This window comes from Dendrobates tinctorius, unplaced genomic scaffold, assembly GCF_039654945.1.
Source record: "Dendrobates tinctorius isolate UK_male_01 unplaced genomic scaffold, ASM3965494v1 ptg000029l, whole genome shotgun sequence".
Classification (NCBI taxonomy): Eukaryota; Metazoa; Chordata; class Amphibia; order Anura; family Dendrobatidae; genus Dendrobates; species Dendrobates tinctorius.
In genome coordinates, this window is record NW_027361697.1 from 3127908 (window position 1) to 3148718 (window position 20811).

A 20811-nucleotide genomic window follows, 5' to 3' on the forward strand; every position below is an offset into this window, starting at 1 on the left:
CCATGAGTCTGTACAAAGCAAGCATCCACCAGACTGACTCCTGCTCCGCTGTCCACAAGCATCGGTATCACCTCTGGTACCCCGCCAGCTAAGACCTCTGCTAACATGGTACCTTGGGAGGGCAAAATGGAGGAAATGTATACTCTCTAGTCGCCTCCCTCCAAGCGACCAGGGGAATGCGGCTTCTCAGATGGCACAGATAATTTGGCACGCAATGGGCAAGCCTTCAGGAAATGACCAGGCTGCCCACAGTACAAACATGCCGACACCACTCCCCGAACCGTAGGCAGCTACGAATACAAACTAGCTACACCTACTTGCATAGGTTCGTCTGGAGACTTGGCATGAACTGGGCAGGCTCTCATAAAATGGCCAGGCTTCCCATAGGAAAAGCATACCCCCCCACCACGACGAGCCGCAGACACCCCCTTTTTTGTCTCAACAACACCGGGCTGTCTGGGTTCCTCCGTCCGCACTGGTGGGTCCTCCTCCCTAGCGAGGACATCATTGGGCACTTTTTGTATATGTCTTTCCCTGAGGCATCTATCCACCCGGAAGGCAAGGGACATGGCGGCCTCCAGCGACCTGGGGGCGGCGTACTGCACCAGAGTATCCTGCAACTTTGGAGACAAATCCTGCACAAATTGACTCCTAAGTGCAGGGTCATTCCACTGAGTGCTAGTGGCCCATCTCCTAAACTCTGAGCAGTACTTCTCAGCAACCCAGGCTCCCTTTTGACACCTACGGATCCGAGATTCCACCAGGGTGACGCCATTAGGATCCCCATACACAAGCGCCAAAGCCGCAAAAAACTCATCCACGGACACCAATGATGGAGAATCGTCCGGTAGAGAGAAGGCCCAGGATGGGGGATCTCCTTTAAGAAGGGACATAATGATTCCCACCCGTTGCTCCTCACTCCCTGATGAACGAGGGCGCAGCCTGAAATACAATTTACAGGCTTGCTGGAATACCAAGAATTGATCTCTCCCTCCAGAAAATCTGTCAGGGAGGGATATCTTGGGTTCTGACTGAGCCTGTTCCTTAACCAAGCCCCCAGAGCCCATCAACAGCTGAAGCTGCCACACCAACCCTCCGCGCAGCCCCCTAATCTCATTAGTAAGGGTCTGCAGGATTTGGGCAAAGGTCTGAACTGGGTCCATGGCTCAGCAGAGAAAAAAAAAAGTTGTAGGTTGGTGATAATGTCACATGGACCCATCCTGTGTGACGCGACCCGCAGGCCGGTAATTGAAGCAACAAGACGCGGCACGTGAAGCTGTCCTGTGTGACACGGCCCGCAGGCCGGTAACTGTAAACAACAAGACAAGGGGGAGGGAACACAGTTACAACGGTGGGCCCTGCGATAGGGAGAGGGGACATGGAGACCTCCTGCACTCCCCTGAGTCAGTGTCCCTAACGCTCCTAACGTTCCCTATGCCGGTTCCGCACCGAGTGCCGCTCAGGATACCTGTCGCCCTAGCACACCCTACACCTATCCCTTGCTAGGGAGCTGGGTGGCGCAGGCACTGGCCCCACCGCTGTACTAATACACACGAAGGGAAAACACAAACAGGGGAACACCACTTAGCTTTACTCTATTGCTCTTGCACCTGGCAACAGAGTCCACCACCAGAATGCAGCTCTCCTTCTGAATCGCTGCCACCAAGCTCTGTCAGAGCTACAAGGAAATCCCCTCTGGCTCCTTCCACACCAGGGCTCTGACCGTGCTGCAAGGAGCTCTCTCCAGCTCCTTCCTCCACCAGGGATGGTTGGAAATGAATACTATCACCAACACTGATTGCAACACCTGTGACTCTTTTATAGCAGAGCCAGCAATCACATCTGCATTATAAATGTGCACTTAACTAAAGAAACAGAGTGCAATGAGGCTTACCACCACCAGGGGCAAAATTAGAACAAACGACACTACAGTGCAATAATCCAAATGGCCACCGGGGGCAAAAACATCTCTAAGCACAGCTTGAGAAAAAAAAAGGTTACCTGTGCTTTTATCTGTCCTGATCCCGCATGGATCATGACACCTACACTGTCAAACACTCATGTTGGTGGTGGGGACCTGGTTCACAATCTCCATTTTAATTCATGCCAAAGGTTTTGGAAGGGGTGTGTGGCCGATCATGTTCTTCCCCAACAAACTTCCCCAACTATGTCTTTATGGAAATTGTGCACAGGGCACATTCATGGGGAACAGAAAAGAGCTTTCCACAAACTGTTCCAACAAAGTTGGAAGCTACAATTGTCCAAAATGTCTGGAATGCTGAAGTATTAATATTTTCATTCACTGCAACTAAAAAGCCTAAGCCATCCCCAGTAAAACAAACCCATAGCATTATCCCTCCTCCACCAAACTTTACACTTGCCATAATGCAGTCAGGCAGGTAATGTTCTCTTGATATTTGCTAAATCCAGTCTCGTCCATAAAACTGCTAGATAGAGAAGCTTGATTCATCACTCCACAAAACATGTCTCTAGGCTTCAGGGTCGGGTAGTACCGGCTTTATTCCTCTGCATCCGATGCTTTGACATTGTGCTTCGTGATGTAACGCTTTTATGCAACTGATTGGTCAGCCATGGAAACCCATGCCTTGAACTTCCTCTCACACAGGTTATATTCTGATGTAAATGGCAGAGGAGGTTTGGATTCTGTAGTTTGGACTCTGAAGTCAGTAGGGTATTGGTGACTTGTATGCACTATGCTCCTCAGCACTCGGCCACCCTGCTTGATACCTTTAAATGTCCTTCACTTTACGAATAAATTGCTGGAATTCCAAAAATGCTTCCACGGTCATGATAACTTGTTACAACAGTGACGTCTTCAAAACAGTTTACGTCTTCAAAAGGCAAGCACAGGACCACGCTCGAATTAAATGAGATCTTTAGAACAAGTCACACTTCCACAAATGATTACAAAGGCAGACAGGATGGCATGGAATTAATACATATGTTGGAATTGTTATTATTATTTAATTGCCTTTGGCTCAATAACAAGCCATAGTGACTTGATGGATAAATGATCTGTAGGAAGACTGATCTTGTAGAAGTCTAGATAGGTCCACCAGGGTCTTCTCTGCTGTTATCTTGATTGTATCAAGCCATAGGGTTGCTGGTCTTTGCCTTGTTTCTTCTATTCTTCCGACCATGATGTTCTTCTCCAGTAATTACTCTTCACATGACGTGTCTAATGTAGGCAAGTCGTAGCTTGGTGATCATTTATTTGAGTGACATGTCTGGCTTCGTTCGTTCCAAAATAGATTTGTTTTTTCTTCTTGCCATCCATTGATAACATCCTCTCCAGTGCCACATTTTGAAGGCATCAATTGTTCTTTTGTCTTGGTTCTTTACTCTCCAGGTTTCACATTCTTATGATACCACTGAAAAGACCAAACTGTGTATGGAATTGACCTGAATTCAATAACTAAAAGGTGTCTCCATACTTTTCTTCACATAGTGTATGTCACTAAAATTAATTTCACATTGTGTGCACTACGTAACAATCATATACGCTTTTCTACAATGGGGCCCTATGGCGGTCAGGTGTCATAGCTTCCATCAAGACTGTGGACAATGTGGAACATATACCTTGTGAAGCACATGCTGAACTATAGACATAAGCACATTGTGTACTTTATCTACGGTATGCAAACAAAAAAAGATTTTGTTTATCAGTAGGCAAAGGCAACGTCTTCAAAAGGCAAGCTTCATTGTCCAAGAAAACACCCTACTACACCTTGGTTCTGGTTATTTACTGTTTGTTTGGGAACAAAAGCCTCCTAGCATTATCAGAGAGATTTTTTTTGTGTGATTCTCTTATATATGCACAAAAAGTAAAAAGTGGATTTGTAGGGACACAGGCAAAGAACCCCTCTTACAGAAGACCTGAAACAACTTCAGCCAATGTTAACAAAACTGCATTGAGTGCACAATTCTTATTCTTACTTTCTTCCACTCCAAGTAATACTTCCTATGAAATCTCTTATTCATCCTTTGCCAGGCATTAAAACGTATTTCTACACATAAAAAGCATTTATTACTTATCCACTGGTGGAATGCATTAAATCGGCTCTCGTGAACAATATTATTATCCGTAGGATAGAATATGAAAGTCATGGAGAACCAGCAAAACTTCGATGCATCATCTACTATTTCCTTGGTACATTCTGTGATACTAATGTGTCAAAAAGTTAAAAATTGTCTAAAAGTTAAAAAATGTCTAATGTTGGCATTTATTGAGGACAATAATAATAAAAATTACCTGTACCTGTGTAAAGTGAGTCACTGGTGGCTTTTGGCAATTGATAACTTGATATTGATGGAGGTGGTGGCTGGAACTTGTTAAGTGCTACTGGAGGTTGAGTCTATAATATAATTTAAGGTCAAGTTTAGCAACCATAAATATGCATTCGGTATTTACCGTGGGAGTACATTGATGTATATATACAATAAAATGCCCATGGACTTCATCAGCCATACATTTGCCAAAAGAGTTTCCTTTTGGGATATGTTCAGCTGGATTACTTTTCTTTTTATGGCTTCTGTTCAGTTAATACTGAGAAACAGTGGCTAATTTACATCAAAGGGTATTCCCATCTTGACATTCCTGGCATGTCCATAGGATATGCCATATATATCTGACTGGTGAAAGTCCCAACTCAAGGACCTGTATGTATGTTGAGTTACTGTATGTCCCCTGTTTTTGTAACTCCCATAAAAGCAAATAGTAAGAAGCCACCTCTTTATTCGTTCTCTTGCTGGATGGGTGGCAGAGTCCACCTCATCAGGTGGGAAAGGAATCAAGAGAACCCCCTTTCTCGACATAAGTGCAAGTTCTAGATATAGAAGCCACAAGAATCCGATTTCTAAAAGGCACCATATGTAATTATATTGTTACCAGAGATGAAGGTTTTGGTGGAACTTGTGCCTCTTTTGGTGGGACCGCTGTATCTTTTGCTGGCTTGGACCGAAACCAACTAAACCATCCAAAAGAGGATCCCTGTATGAAAGAACAAGGTAAATTGTTAATAAATGAAAGCACAAAGTAGCTAACAACCCTCATGGCCAAAGCAAACAACTTGTCTCTCTTGGTTGCAAAATATTTCATATGAAGATATAGATGTACCTAGGCAGAGTGCAACCAAGACAGACCACCCAAATTTCAGCGGCAAGAGCAGGATTCAGGGCTGGCATGAGAAGTAGATGGCCACGTATGACCTTTTGGGTTTGGGACAAAGAAGATCAAAAAAATAACAAGCTGCCTTTAAATTTATTTGGTTAACCAATTAGATTGTCTATATGTCTGATATACTGTAACTGCTTGCACTTGAGTATGTCAACAGTCTAATGAAAGAAAGAAGCTCCATTAAAAGTGTTTACATCCTGCTGCCGATGAAGCAAAATAACAACTTATCAGTGGGGGCGTCCGGTGGTGGACCTCCACCGATCTGCTATTGAAGACCTGTCCTATAGACGGGTCATCAAATCCCTATGCCCGGATAACCTCTTTAAGATATATTACCATTGCCTTACTTAAGAATAAAATCTACATATCTTCCATCACACAGTGTTGTAATTTGTACTAATATCTTTTTTAGCCGTAAATAATAGGCCGTACAGAGCTGCTACATTATGCCTCCTAGCATCCGCCATCGCCTGAATTCTTTAATAAGCATTTTCCAGCAGAATATGATATTAAAAGCTTGTTAGCTCATTATAGTCCTGTCTCCACTCCAATGGACTGCTTTCCGGCTAAGCTGTATTTAAAGGTCCGGCTACTTGGGCAATTTCTAACGACTCAGTGTGATTAATCCTGTAACAGCAATCGCTCATTTTCTAACTATTATGTTAAGAACATGGGATTAGATGTATAAAAGTCTGATTGAATCACACCATGTTTTCTCAGCTATTAATCATGTGAGATTTAATGACATTGTTGAACATTGTCCAACTGGCCCCAGTCTACATGCTGGTTCGAGCGTACAGTATCACGTTTAAAAGACAAGTTTTAATACACTTATACACTATCACCACTGTTTAAAGGGATATTCTCAGGTCATCATAGGTCAAATATTCATGGCTGTGTGGGAATATCTGTTTATGGATGACTCAATGTGTTCTGACATAACATTAGTACATAGGACATAGGTTAAGATTTATCTATAAGATAGGATTGGGTATAGTGCAGTGGTGGGCACAATAAGTTCAGGAAGTAGACAGGTTTAGGATAGAAACAGTTAATGTGTTCAGGAACATCCCAGTGTGGGATGTTATGATTGAGTCACCGTAGGAGGCAAAAACAAAAATGCTAGCTAAGTCCAGAAAACCAGAGAGGTTGGCAGCTATCGGATTGCAGACCCCTGATCCTATCACAACAACTAACAGTAGCCGTGAGGGGTTCCTACGATGCCCTAGACCCCTCGATCACGGCCGGAGAATTAAATAGGCCTAAAGAAAGAAAGGGGAAATCTAAACTGCCCCAGAGCAGACCCCAAAGCAATAGGCAGCCCCCAACATATAATGACAGTGAAGCAAGATGAAAACACTAACACAGACAGAAAGATAGACTGAGCAAAGACGGGGCCCAAACTACCTAGATAGGAAAGGACAGGAAGGCTGCTGTCTGCAATCCGTGAAAAACCCTATGAAAATAAGAGCCAACAGACTGACAGTAAAAAAAAAAACCCTGAAGACGCTAGGCTTCAAAAAAGCTATGTCAGTACTCAGGAATATTCTGAAGACAGAGCAACCGGCAAAAGGAGATTCAGCTCATCCCAGCAGGGAAAGGCAGAATCCAGAAAAGCAAGGCAAACAAAAACAAAACATAAATGCTAACAGGAAAAGCAGAAACTTAGCTTTAGGGAAGCAGGAATCAGACTGGTGTCCTAGAAGTCCACAGAGAAATCACCCGCAGGGCAGAAGGGCGTCGGCAGCCTTATATCCAGTCAGTGACTCCACTCAGCCAGTCATCCTCATTAGACTCAGGTGCCTGATAATTAGGCTCATTACCTTCCTTTACCAAAATAGGGAGTTCACCAGACCTCAGTGACGAAGGGGAAAATGAACTCACAACAGTGGGAGGGCCAATTAACAAGAGGAACACCTCTGGGTTCGTTCTTTGAGAGTAAGACATTAGGTGAAGAAAGCAATAGTTGGAGGTCTGAGGTTGCAAGGAGTATGGGCTGTTCAGTAGCAAGAAAACATGAGTCATAAACTAGGAGCGGATATTCCTGGAACGTTCGGGGCCCATGGTCCAACTGAGGCACCGAGAAGCGTGCCTCAATATCTTCCTAGGAGAGGAAATAGGACAGGAAATCGCATAAGGGAGTTGGGAAAAGACTCGTGGAAGCTGTGGAGCCGGACGGAGTATCCCAGAGGTCAGAGATGCCAGGGAGGAAAAGGATAGCTCAGGGCATGCAAACAGTGGACATCAGAACGTGCTGTGCTATGGACCTTGAAAATGGAAAAATTTGTGCACAATACTGCGTGCTTCAATATGATGAAAATGGACAGTTAAGTAAACTTATTTTTTTATAAAACAAGTTTAATGTTGCCTAATGTGTGTGCGGCATTTCCTAAAATTGAAAAACCGGAGACAGCGGAGACCTGTGACCAAAATGTGAGTGTTAAGCACCACACGGATAGCACAGGAGTATCAGGACACTGTTTACTTGTAGGGTGCCAGGGTGTGGGAACATAGCCCCTCACCCATGACTACCGCTCTGTGCACCTTACAAAACAAAGACAGTTTTTCTCTTTAAATAGTTTTAACAAACGAGGCCCTTAACATATTAGATCCTGTCTGCCTTCTTATGCGTCCTCTCATTTATTACTGAGCAACAGTTTGAACAGCGCTAGAAGCTCCCTGCCATCGTGTCACTCAGTGATAGGCAACTCCTGGATAATTTTGCATCTTCAATTTCCTTACAAACTTCACAATGAGATGCTAATAAAAATTAAGATACAGTACATGATTGAGATGAAGAGCGTATTTTACAAGCTATCAGTTATTATAACACAAACTTGGGTGACAGGTGGTCATTTAATTGCACGACAAATGTTATATACTGTATGATGATTGGTATGACTGCACATTCTTTGGCAATCAATATTTAATGAGTAACTCACAATCCTGATAATAAATAAGTACAGAAGCAAAGCAACGGTAAGATACTAGCTGAGAACATCAATGCAAGATTCTCACACACAGTGCGCCCATCACTTCTACCCGCGCCGACCTATTAAACGGAACCGTTCACCAGTTTTTGAGTCTCTGAACAAATGCCACCACCTTTATCTGCTCCTGTTTTGCTTTCCACAAAAGTGTCTATTATCTCCTGACTCCCCCTGTATACGACCAAAAATACCATTTAAATTGCTCCCGCACAATATGTAAATGAGGATGATCCGATAGGGGTCCTTCCTGCGGTGTCTGTACCTCCTCTCTGTTCCTTATCACCATCCTTTAATTGATATCGATGATGCATCCTGCGTCATCCACATGACGAAACAAGATTTTGCACCTGCGCAGTAGCCTCACGGGCCCTAAGGAAATATTTAACAAAAGGAGGGCACAACCAAAGAAAATAACAAAATGATAAGGGTTCACCAAAGATGTACTCAAAAGCAGTAATTGAAACAAAAAGGGGAAAGCAGTACATCCAAAGAATGGGAACTCCAAAAAAGGTTTTATGACAAAATAGATCAATTTTATTCATGACATGTACACAAACAGCAAAAAGACATAAAAACAGTTAAAAAGCACAAAAAGCAATCATGTCACAATCATGAGATACTGTTATAGTGACTCTCCCACATCAAAAACCCCATATCTCAAAGCATGAATATATACCAGGCTACCTCAGATACAATAATCGAAACAATATACACAATATGGAATGACCAAAGATGAACAAGGAAGCCTCAGATTAGAAGGTAAAATACTATTCACAGCACCATATAAATAAATGAACAGAGGCAAAAAGTGTACAACTAGGCCCCTGAGTAATAAATCCCAGGACAAAAGTATGCACTCAAGACCTAAAGATGAAAATAATCAAAAAGTGCCAAGTGATAATCGTGAGGTGAAAGAGTGGGGGGAGCAAACCCACAGCCTCACAGGCCCGCTCAGCCGCACCTTGCTTTTCCATATTGTGGGCAAAGCACAAAACATCACTGCCCAAGCACCGAGCGACGTGATTCTGGCTCCAACGTACCATACCCCCGAAAATGACTGGAATGACGTGCTAGGCGCTTGCACAGTGATGTTTTATGCTCTGCCTGCAGCAAGGCAGAACAAAATGCACCTGCACAGGCGCGATATGTCATTTCGCTAGGTGGATGATGCACATCATCCATGTCAATTAAAGCCGGATGATGGCGATTAGCAGCAGACAGGAAGCACAGACATCGCAGGGAGGACGCCCATCAAATCAGACCATCCTCATATAAATGCAGCACCGGGGCAATTAAAATGGTATTTTTAGGGTATACATAGAGAGCTAGGAAATGATAGACACATTTGTGGAATGCAGCGCAAAAGAAGAAAAAGGTGGTGGCATTTGTTCAGAGACTCAAAAACTGGTGACAGGTTCCTTTTAAGGTCTTTTATTGCTGATGTCTCATACTGTTGATAATGCCATAGTTTGTTTTCTCTTTGTCTCTGTTCTATCCAAAAAAATTACTGTTAAAAAAAAGTCTTCTACATTTGGGGTCACTTTTATCTAATGCTGTGATAGACTATACACAACAAAGATGAATGTAGGAGAGTTTCAACCACGGTCTCCTAAAGATTTTGCACCTTGAAATTATGTATATTATATATACAGTATATCTAGTAAAATACAGTGGCATGTAAAAGTTTCTGCACCCGAGGTCAAAATTACCGTTATTGTGAACAGTTAAGCAAGTTGAAGATGAAATAATCTCTAAAAGGCCTAAAGTTACAGATGACACATTTCCTTTGTATTTTAGGCAAAAAATATATACCGTATATGCTGTCATATTTAAAATTGCAAAAAGGAAAATGGACAGATGCAAAAGTTCTGGCAACCTTGGAGATTTGCGTGCTCAGATAACTTTATTAGTCTGTTAGGATCATGGTTTGTTCCTGATCATCGTTAGTAAAGGCAGGGTGATGCAAATTTTCCAGCTTTATAAAAACCCAGCCTTTTATAACCTTGTGCCAAAAAATAGCAGACATGGTTTCTTCTAAGCAGCTGCCTAACCCTCTAAAAATGAATAGTGAAGGAACACAAAGCAGGAGAAGGCTACAAGAAGATAACAAATCGTTTTCTAGTTTCCCTTTCCTCAGTTCAAAATATAATTAAGAAATGGCAGTTACCAGGAACAAATATGGCCTTCATGAAAGAGTCATCAGAAGCAAACCTCTCCTGGGTCCTCACCTAAAAATTCAGCATCAGAAGTTCACCGGTATAGGGAAGAATGAATTCAACAAAATTTCAAAAAAATATTGATAAACATAACACTATCTGCAAAAAAGCTGAAGTTGAAAAGATCATGGCTTCTACAATTGGATAATGATCCTAAATACACTGCAAAATCCACAATAGACTGCCTGAAAAGGCGCAAGCTTAAGGTTTTACAATGACCCTCACAGTCCCCTGATCTGAACATCATTGAAACTCTGTGGCTAGACCTCAAAATAGCAGAGGATGCACGATGACCCAGGAATCTCACAGATTTTCCAAGGAAGAATGCATGAAAATCCCTCAAATAAAAATTGAAAGACTCTTGGCTGAATACAGAAAGTGTTTACAAGCTGTGATACTTTCGAAAATGGGGTGCTACTAGGTACTACCAATGCAGAGTGCCCAATCTTTGGCATAGGCCCATATATATGTGTCATCTTTAACTTTAGACCTTTTAGAGATCATTCCGTTTTCAACTTGCTTAACTGTTCACATTAGCAGTAGAGTTGAGCGAAACGGGTCGAAAAAATTCAAAAGTCGCCGACTTTTGGCAAAGTCGGGTTTCATGAAACGAAACCCGACCCTAGGATGAGGTCGGCCACGAGGTCGGCGACTTACGCGCCAAAGTCGCGTTTCAAAAGTTTGTTTTGCGCTCTTTTTCAGCCAATCAGGATCCACGGACACTGTGGGCAACGTGATGACATAGGCACGGGTCACCACCATCTTTCAGAAGGGCATGCAAGTGATTGGCTTGCTTTGGTGGGCGTCACAGGGGGTATAAAAGGGCGTGCACGCCGACCGCCATCTTACTTCTGCCGATCTTAGTATAGGGAGAGGTTGCTGCTGATTCTGTAGGGAGAGCGTTAGGCAGGGAAGAAGACAAAAAACTGCTTCTGCTGCTAGCGATTTGGCCTGCACAACACACAAGTCACTGTGTGTGCAGTGCAAGGGGAGGCTATATTGTGGTGTATCAGTGGTGTTGGTTGTTGGGCTGCCTTCTAAGGCTTCCTGACACGCTGGCATTGCTGTTTACCCACTGCTCCGCAAACTGCTTTTTTAAAAGCAATCCAATCTCCCTTATCCTCTCGTCACTTTGGTCACAGGCAGCTGTGCCATCGAGCGTGTCACATAGCGCTCAGATATCAGTGGGCCGCACACAATCCACAAGTGTCCAGTGTCCAAAAGTGTACGCAGAGATTCAAAATCTCCATTATCCTCTCGTCACTTTGGTCACAGGCAGCTGTGCCATCGAGCGTGTCACATAGCGCTCAGATATCAGTGGGCCGCACACAATCCACAAGTGTCCACTGTCCACAAGTGTACGCAGAGATTCAAAATCTCCATTATCCTCTCGTCACTTTGGTCACAGGCAGCTGTGCCATCGAGCGTGTCACATAGCGCTCAGATATCAGTGGGCCGCACACAATCCACAAGTGTCCACTGTCCACAAGTGTACGCAGAGATTCAAAATCTCCATTATCCTCTCATCACTTTGGTCACAGGCAGCTGTGCCATCGAGCGTGTCACATAGCGCTCAGATATCAGTGGGCCGCACACAATCCACAAGTGTCCACTGTCCACAAGTGTACGCAGAGATTCAAAATCTCCATTATCCTCTCGTCACTTTGGTCACAGGCAGCTGTGCCATCGAGCGTGTCACATAGCGCTCAGATATCAGTGGGCCGCACACAATCCACAAGTGTCCAGTGTCCAAAAGTGTACGCAGAGATTCAAAATCTCCATTATCCTCTCGTCACTTTGGTCACAGGCAGCTGTGCCATCGAGCGTGTCACATAGCGCTCAGATATCAGTGGGCCGCACACAATCCACAAGTGTCCAGTGTCCAAAAGTGTACGCAGAGATTCAAAATCTCCATTATCCTCTCGTCACTTTGGTCACAGGCAGCTGTGCCATCGAGCGTGTCACATAGCGCTCAGATATCAGTGGGCCGCACACAATCCACAAGTGTCCACTGTCCACAAGTGTACGCAGAGATTCAAAATCTCCATTATCCTCTCGTCACTTTGGTCACAGGCAGCTGTGCCATCGAGCGTGTCACATAGCGCTCAGATATCAGTGGGCCGCACACAATCCACAAGTGTCCAGTGTCCAAAAGTGTACGCAGAGATTCAAAATCTCCATTATCCTCTCGTCACTTTGGTCACAGGCAGCTGTGCCATCGAGCGTGTCACATAGCGCTCAGATATAAGTGGGCCGCACACAATCCACAAGTGTCCAGTGTCCAAAAGTGTACGCAGAGATTCAAAATCTCCATTATCCTCTCGTCACTTTGGTCACAGGCAGCTGTGCCATCGAGCGTGTCACATAGCGCTCAGATATCAGTGGGCCGCACACAATCCACAAGTGTCCACTGTCCACAAGTGTACGCAGAGATTCAAAATCTCCATTATCCTCTCGTCACTTTGGTCACAGGCAGCTGTGCCATCGAGCGTGTCACATAGCGCTCAGATATCAGTGGGCCGCACACAATCCACAAGTGTCCACTGTCCACAAGTGTACGCAGAGATTCAAAATCTCCATTATCCTCTCGTCACTTTGGTCACAGGCAGCTGTGCCATCGAGCGTGTCACATAGCGCTCAGATATCAGTGGGCCGCACACAATCCACAAGTGTCCAGTGTCCAAAAGTGTACGCAGAGATTCAAAATCTCCATTATCCTCTCGTCACTTTGGTCACAGGCAGCTGTGCCATCGAGCGTGTCACATAGCGCTCAGATATCAGTGGGCCGCACACAATCCACAAGTGTCCACTGTCCACAAGTGTACGCAGAGATTCAAAATCTCCATTATCCTCTCGTCACTTTGGTCACAGGCAGCTGTGCCATCGAGCGTGTCACATAGCGCTCAGATATCAGTGGGCCGCACACAATCCACAAGTGTCCACTGTCCACAAGTGTACGCAGAGATTCAAAATCTCCATTATCCTCTCGTCACTTTGGTCACAGGCAGCTGTGCCATCGAGCGTGTCACATAGCGCTCAGATATCAGTGGGCCGCACACAATCCACAAGTGTCCACTGTCCACAAGTGTGTGCAGAAATTCTAAAACTCCCCTGTCCTATAGACACCTTGTACCTTGTTTTACATTACTATATAGTTTGTTGGATTTTGTCTACATTTCTACCAAAAATGAGGAAGGCTGGTGGAAGAGGCCGTGGAATTGGGCGGGGGTTGGCAGCTGGTAATGATGGTGTTGGTGGTGGATCTGATGGTAGTGGCAAGAGCAAAATAGGACCAAATGCAGGAGGTGCTGACCCTGCGTCATCGTCTGTCTACATAAGGCCTCGAACGCTTAGTTTTCTAGGAGTTGGCAAACCGCTTTTAAAGGCAGAGCATCAGGAAAAAGTTTTGTCTTACATTGCTGACTCAGCCTCCAGCTCTATCGCCTCCTCTTCTTCAGTTGTAAAAAGTAAAAGCACTGAGTCGTCCTTGGAGGCTCATGTTCATGAACCACACCTTTCCTTGTGTCCTTCACCCCAACCAAGATTGAAGGATGACGCAGGCCATACTACTGATTACTCCATGGAGCTGTTTTCACATACCATGCCTGGATTATCAAGTCAAATGGTGAATTACCCAGGCCAAGATGAATCTGACATGGAGTGCACTGATGCACAGCCGCTGATGGATGATTCTGCTGGTACATTCACTCAGAGCACTACATTGTCCTCGCAGTGTACAGAGCCAGATTTTGACCCTGATGAGACTCAGGTGCCCCTTCCCGCACACTATACCACCATACACGGTGACACAGAGAAAGGTGCACATGACATAGAAGAGGAGGTGATGGATGACCCAGTTGTTGACCCAGATTGGCATCCATTGGGGGAAGAGGGTGCTGCTTCCAATAGCTCAGATGAGGAGCATCCACAGCAGACATCGACATCGCAACAGCTGTTATCTGGCAGGCCCGGAGCACTCCAAAGACAGGTTCCAAACATCAAAAGAGTTGCTGGACAGCTTGTCCAGAGGGTCAAAAGATCACAGCGTGCTAGGCCGCAAAATGTCTGCCAAAGTAGGAAGAGTGCAGTGTGGCAGTTTTTTGAACAAAATCCTCATGATCAGGCCAAGGTTATCTGTAAGAAGTGCGCAAAGACCTTTAGCCGAGGGAAAAATCTGAAAAATTTGAATACCAGTTGCATGCTTAGACATTTAACCAGCATGCACTTGCAAGCGTGGACACAACACCAAACCTCAAGTGCCACATGTGCAACTGATCACAACGAAGGTAGTCAGCAACGCTACATTGTTTCCCCCACTGTAAGCACACCGGTTAGCACAGCAGCAAATGTTGAGGTGTCGTTGCAAGGCCACAGCAGTCAGGGAATCCCACTGTTATATCAACGAAAGACTGATTCTAGGCCATCAGAAAGAACACCAACTCCATCACCATCATCAACCCTCTCTCAGTCCGCCCTGTCCACCGCTACTTCCACCATATGCAGCTCTCAAGTCCAGCTCACCCTCCCAGACACTATGAGTAGGTCAAGAAAGTACTCAGTCTCTCATCCACGTACACTGGGTTTGAAAGCCCACATTGCCAAACTAATCTCGTTTGAGATGATGCCCTTTCGGTTGGTGGAAAGCACAGCTTTCCGCGAACTCATGGCCTATGCAGTACCACGCTATGACCTACCCAGTCGCCACTTCTTCTCTCGCAAAGCCATCCCAGCCCTCCACCATCATGTGAAAGACCGCATTGTCCATGCACTCAAGCAGTCAGTGAGCGGAAAGGTGCACCTCACAACTGATGCATGGTCCAGTCGGCATGGCCAGGGCCGTTACGTGTCCATCACTGCGCACTGGGTTAATGTGGTGGATGCAGGGTCCACAGGGGACAGCGGTGGTGGGACAGTGCTGCCTAGCCCACGGTCTAGGAAACAGTTGGCTGTAGGCGTTCGACCCTCCTCCTCCTCCTCCAGAAGCGACAGCTCGTCCACAGAGCGCAGTCGTACGAGCACTCCATCTGCAGCTGCGACTGTTGCACACGATGTGTCCCCCTATCGAGCAGCTAGTGGAAAGCGTCAGCAGGCTGTGTTGCAGATGATGTGTTTGGGCGACAGACACACCGCCGAGGTGCTGGCCGAGTACTTGAAGCGACAAACTGAGTCATGGCTGGGCAGTGTACATCTTGAGGCAGGCAAGGTAGTTAGTGATAACGGCCGTAATTTTGTGGCAGCCATAGCCCTTTCAAAACTCAGCCACATACCTTGCTTGGCTCACACCTTGAACCTGGTGGTGCAGTGCTTCCTCAAAAATTATCCGGAGTTAACAGCCCTGCTCCAGAAGGTGCGAAGACTGTGCGCGCACATCCGCCGGTCGCCTGTACACTCCGTTCGTATGCAGAAGCTGCAGCGATTGCTCCACCTTCCCAACCACCGCCTCATTATCGACATTGCAACAAGGTGGAACTCCACCCTGCACATGGTGGAGCGGCTGTGCGAGCAGAGGCAGGCCATAATGCATTTGTGGGAGGATACACGGCCAGGCACTTTGAGAGCAGACATGGAGTTGACAGGCGTGCAGTGGTCGAAGCTGAAAGACCTTTGTAAAGTCCTTCAGTGTTTTGAGGAATGCACACGGCTGGTAAGCGCAGACGACGCCATCCTAAGCATGAGCATCCCACTTATGCGTCTGCTCATGCAAACTTTGACGCACCTTAAGGAGCAGGCGTCTGCAGCCAATGTTGATGAGGAGGAAGAGGAGGAGGGAATCCTTGATGACATTCAGCCATTGTCTGCTCAGGGACCTCTCCTGGACGAGGTGGAGGAAGAAGAGGAGGAGGAGGAGGAGGAGGATGATGGGGATGATTACTTAGGGGAGGAGGATGCATCTCGTGGGGCAAGTGAAAATGTTGGCGTGGCAAGGTCTGGTACAGGGTTTGTGCGTGACTGGAGGGATGTGGATTTGCCAGAAAGTGCTCCTCCACCCAGCACTCGCAGTGCATCATTGACACCGGGAACATTGGCCCACATGTCAGATTATGCCTTGCGGATCCTAAAAAGGGACCCCCGCATTGCCAAAATGATGAACGATGATGACTACTGGTTGGCCAGCATCCTGGATCCACGCTATAAAGGCAAATTACAAAACATCATGCCACAGGAGAACCTTGACCTAATATTGGCTAATAAACAAGCAACTCTGGTAAATCGGTTGCTTGAGGCATTCCCAGCACACAGCAGCGGTGATGGTTCTCACACGAGCCGTACGGGCCGGGGGCAGCTTGGCAGAGGTGTTCGTGGTGCACACAGCAGAAGTGGAGTTGGAGACAGGGGTTTCATGACAATGTTGTGGACTGATTTTTCAAATACCGCTCACACAACTGGTAATACTGCATCGATGGAAAGTGACAGGAGACAGCAGTTGTCAACTATGGTTACAAACTACTTTTCCTCCCATATCGATGTTCTCCCACACAGGTCATTCCCCTTTGACTATTGGGCCGCTAAACTGGACACCTGGCCTGAATTGGCCCAATATGCCTTACAGGAGCTCGCTTGCCCAGCTGCAAGTGTGCTATCGGAAAGAGTCTTCAGTGCAGCTGGATCAATCCTGACAGAAAAAAGGACCCGTCTGTCAACCCAAAATGTGGATGATCTAACCTTCATTAAAATGAACCACGCATGGGTTTCCAAGGATTTTGTCCCACCTTCCCCTGATGACACATAGGGTGACAGAAAAATGGCTTGCTTTGGTCCACCTCTTCCTGGTACTTCACCTATTTCGCCTTTTGCATCAGTTGAATGTCCAACATCAACATATGCCACTTTCTAAAACTCCCTAACTGTGCTGCCTCCCCCCCCCATGGCCGGGGTCACCACCTAGCGCACGACACCGTGCGAGTGCCGTTGCCCTGGACAGGTGGGTAGGCCGACTCTTGGGCGCGAGCACTGGCACAGGGTCCCTTATAGTGCAATCAAGTGTCTCTGACGGTGGTGGTGCACACCCGCCGTCAGACACACCGCTGTACTATGAGGGGCCCAGTGCCAGTACCGACGCCCACGAGTGGGCCCCCCTTGCTTGGCCAGGGCCCCAGCATTTGCAATCTTTACCTCTCCCTGCTCCTCCGCTGTGTAATCTGGGCCATCAAATCCATACTGTGCCTGACACCGTCTGAGCCTGCCTCCTGATGTATAGACATATATTTTGAATGTGTACGCTATCCATACATGTTATCCGGGGATACGTTACCCCTTCTAAACTTTGTGCAATGACGTGCAATCCATACTGGGCCTAACACCGTCTGAGCCTGCCTCATGCTGTATAGACATATATTTTGAATGTGTACGCTATCCATACATGTTATCCGGGGATACGGTACCCCTTCTAACCTTTGTGCAATGACGTGCAATCCATACTGGGCCTAACACCGTCTGAGCCTGCCTCATGCTGTATAGACATATATTTTGAATGTGTACGCTATCCATACATGTTATCCAGGGATACGGTACCCTTTCTAACCTTTGTGCAATGACGTGCAATCCATACTGGGCCTAACACCGTCTGAGCCTGCCTCATGCTGTATAGACATATATTTTGAATGTGTACGCTATCCATACATGTTATCCAGGGATACGGTACCCTTTCTAACCTTTGTGCAATGACGTGCAATCCATACTGGGCCTAACACCGTCTGAGCCTGCCTCATGCTGTATAGACATATATTTTGAATGTGTACGCTATCCATACATGTTATCCGGGGATACGGTACCCTTTCTAACCTTTGTGCAATGACGTGCAATCCATACTGGGCCTAACACCGTCTGAGCCTGCCTCATGCTGTATAGACATATATTTTGAATGTGTACGCTATCCATACATGTTATCCGGGGATACGGTACCCCTTCTAACCTTTGTGCAATGACGTGCAATCCATACTGGGCCTAACACCGTCTGAGCCTGCCTCATGCTGTATAGACATATATTTTGAATGTGTACGCTATCCATACATGTTATCCGGGGATACGGTACCCTTTCTAACCTTTGTGCAATGACGTGCAATCCATACTGGGCCTAACACCGTCTGAGCCTGCCTCATGCTGTATAGACATATATTTTGAATGTGTACGCTATCCATACATGTTATCCGGGGATACGGTACCCCTTCTAACCTTTGTGCAATGACGTGCAATCCATACTGGGCCTAACACCGTCTGAGCCTGCCTCATGCTGTATAGACATATATTTTGAATGTGTACGCTATCCATACATGTTATCCGGGGATACGGTACCCCTTCTAACCTTTGTGCAATGACGTGCAATCCATACTGGGCCTAACACCGTCTGAGCCTGCCTCATGCTGTATAGACATATATTTTGAATGTGTACGCTATCCATACATGTTATCCGGGGATACGGTACCCCTTCTAACCTTTGTGCAATGACGTGCAATCCATACTGGGCCTAACACCGTCTGAGCCTGCCTCATGCTGTATAGACATATATTTTGAATGTGTACGCTATCCATACATGTTATCCAGGGATACGGTACCCTTTCTAACCTTTGTGCAATGACGTGCAATCCATACTGGGCCTAACACCGTCTGAGCCTGCCTCATGCTGTATAGACATATATTTTGAATGTGTACGCTATCCATACATGTTATCCAGGGATACGGTACCCTTTCTAACCTTTGTGCAATGACGTGCAATCCATACTGGGCCTAACACCGTCTGAGCCTGCCTCATGCTGTATAGACATATATTTTGAATGTGTACGCTATCCATACATGTTATCCGGGGATACGGTACCCTTTCTAACCTTTGTGCAATGACGTGCAATCCATACTGGGCCTAACACCGTCTGAGCCTGCCTCATGCTGTATAGACATATATTTTGAATGTGTACGCTATCCATACATGTTATCCGGGGATACGGTACCCCTTCTAACCTTTGTGCAATGACGTGCAATCCATACTGGGCCTAACACCGTCTGAGCCTGCCTCATGCTGTATAGACATATATTTTGAATGTGTACGCTATCCATACATGTTAGCCGGGGATACGGTACCCTTTCTAACCTTTGTGCAATGACGTGCAATCCATACTGGGCCTAACACCGTCTGAGCCTGCCTCATGCTGTATAGACATATATTTTGAATGTGTACGCTATCCATACATGTTATCCGGGGATACGGTACCCCTTCTAACCTTTGTGCAATGACGTGCAATCCATACTGGGCCTAACACCGTCTGAGCCTGCCTCATGCTGTATAGACATATATTTTGAATGTGTACGCTATCCATACATGTTATCCGGGGGTACGGTACCCCTTCTAACCTTTGTGCAATGACGTGCAATCCATACTGGGCCTAACACCGTCTGAGCCTGCCTCATGCTGTATAGACATATATTTTGAATGTGTACGCTATCCATACATGTTATCCGGGGATACGGTACCCCTTCTAACCTTTGTGCAATGACGTGCAATCCATACTGGGCCTAACACCGTCTGAGCCTGCCTCATGCTGTATAGACATATATTTTGAATGTGTACGCTATCCATACATGTTATCCAGGGATACGGTACCCTTTCTAACCTTTGTGCAATGACGTGCAATCCATACTGGGCCTAACACCGTCTGTGCCTGCCTCATGCTGTATAGACATATATTTTGAATGTGTACGCTATCCATACATGTTATCCAGGGATACGGTACCCTTTCTAACCTTTGTGCAATGACGTGCAATCCATACTGGGCCTAACACCATCTGAGCCTGCCTCATGCTGTATAGACATATATTTTGAATGTGTACGCTATCCATACATGTTATCCGGGGATACGGTACCCCTTCTAACCTTTGTGCAATGACGTGCAATCCATACTGGGCCTAACACCGTCTGAGCCTGCCTCATGCTGTATAGACATATATTTTGAATGTGTACGCTATCCATACATGTTATCCGGGGATACGGTACCCCTTCTAACCTTTGTGCAATGACGTGCAATCCATACTGGGCCTAACACCGTCTGAGCCTGCCTCATGCTGTATAGACATATATTTTGAATGTGTACGCTATCCATACATGTTATCCGGGGATACGGTACCCCTTCTAACCTTTGTGCAATGACGTGCAATCCATACTGGGCCTAACACCGTCTGAGCCTGCCTCATGCTGTATAGACATATATTTTGAATGTGTACGCTATCCATACATGTTATCCGGGGATACGGTACCCCTTCTAACCTTTGTGCAATGACGTGCAATCCATACTGGGCCTAACACCGTCTGAGCCTGCCTCATGCTGTATAGACATATATTTTGAATGTGTACGCTATCCATACATGTTATCCAGGGATACGGTACCCTTTCTAACCTTTGTGCAATGACGTGCAATCTATA

At 45.9% G+C, this 20811-nt stretch overlaps 1 protein-coding gene across 5 annotated transcripts in view; it reads right to left on the bottom strand.

Annotated features, from left to right (window-relative positions):
• SEC16B (SEC16 homolog B, endoplasmic reticulum export factor) overlaps positions 1-20811 on the bottom strand; it is a 236747-nt gene that overhangs the window by 40345 nt on the left and 175591 nt on the right. For 3 of the 5 annotated variants that reach the window (XM_073571295.1, XM_073571294.1, XM_073571296.1), the window contains 2 exons: positions 4910-5011; positions 4274-4376 (listed from right to left, as the gene is read on the bottom strand). In XM_073571295.1, the coding sequence (XP_073427396.1) occupies positions 4274-4376; positions 4910-5011 (205 nt within the window). The remainder of the gene's footprint in view (positions 1-4273; positions 4377-4909; positions 5012-20811) is intronic. The other 2 variants (XM_073571297.1, XM_073571298.1) reach the window with 1 other exon arrangement.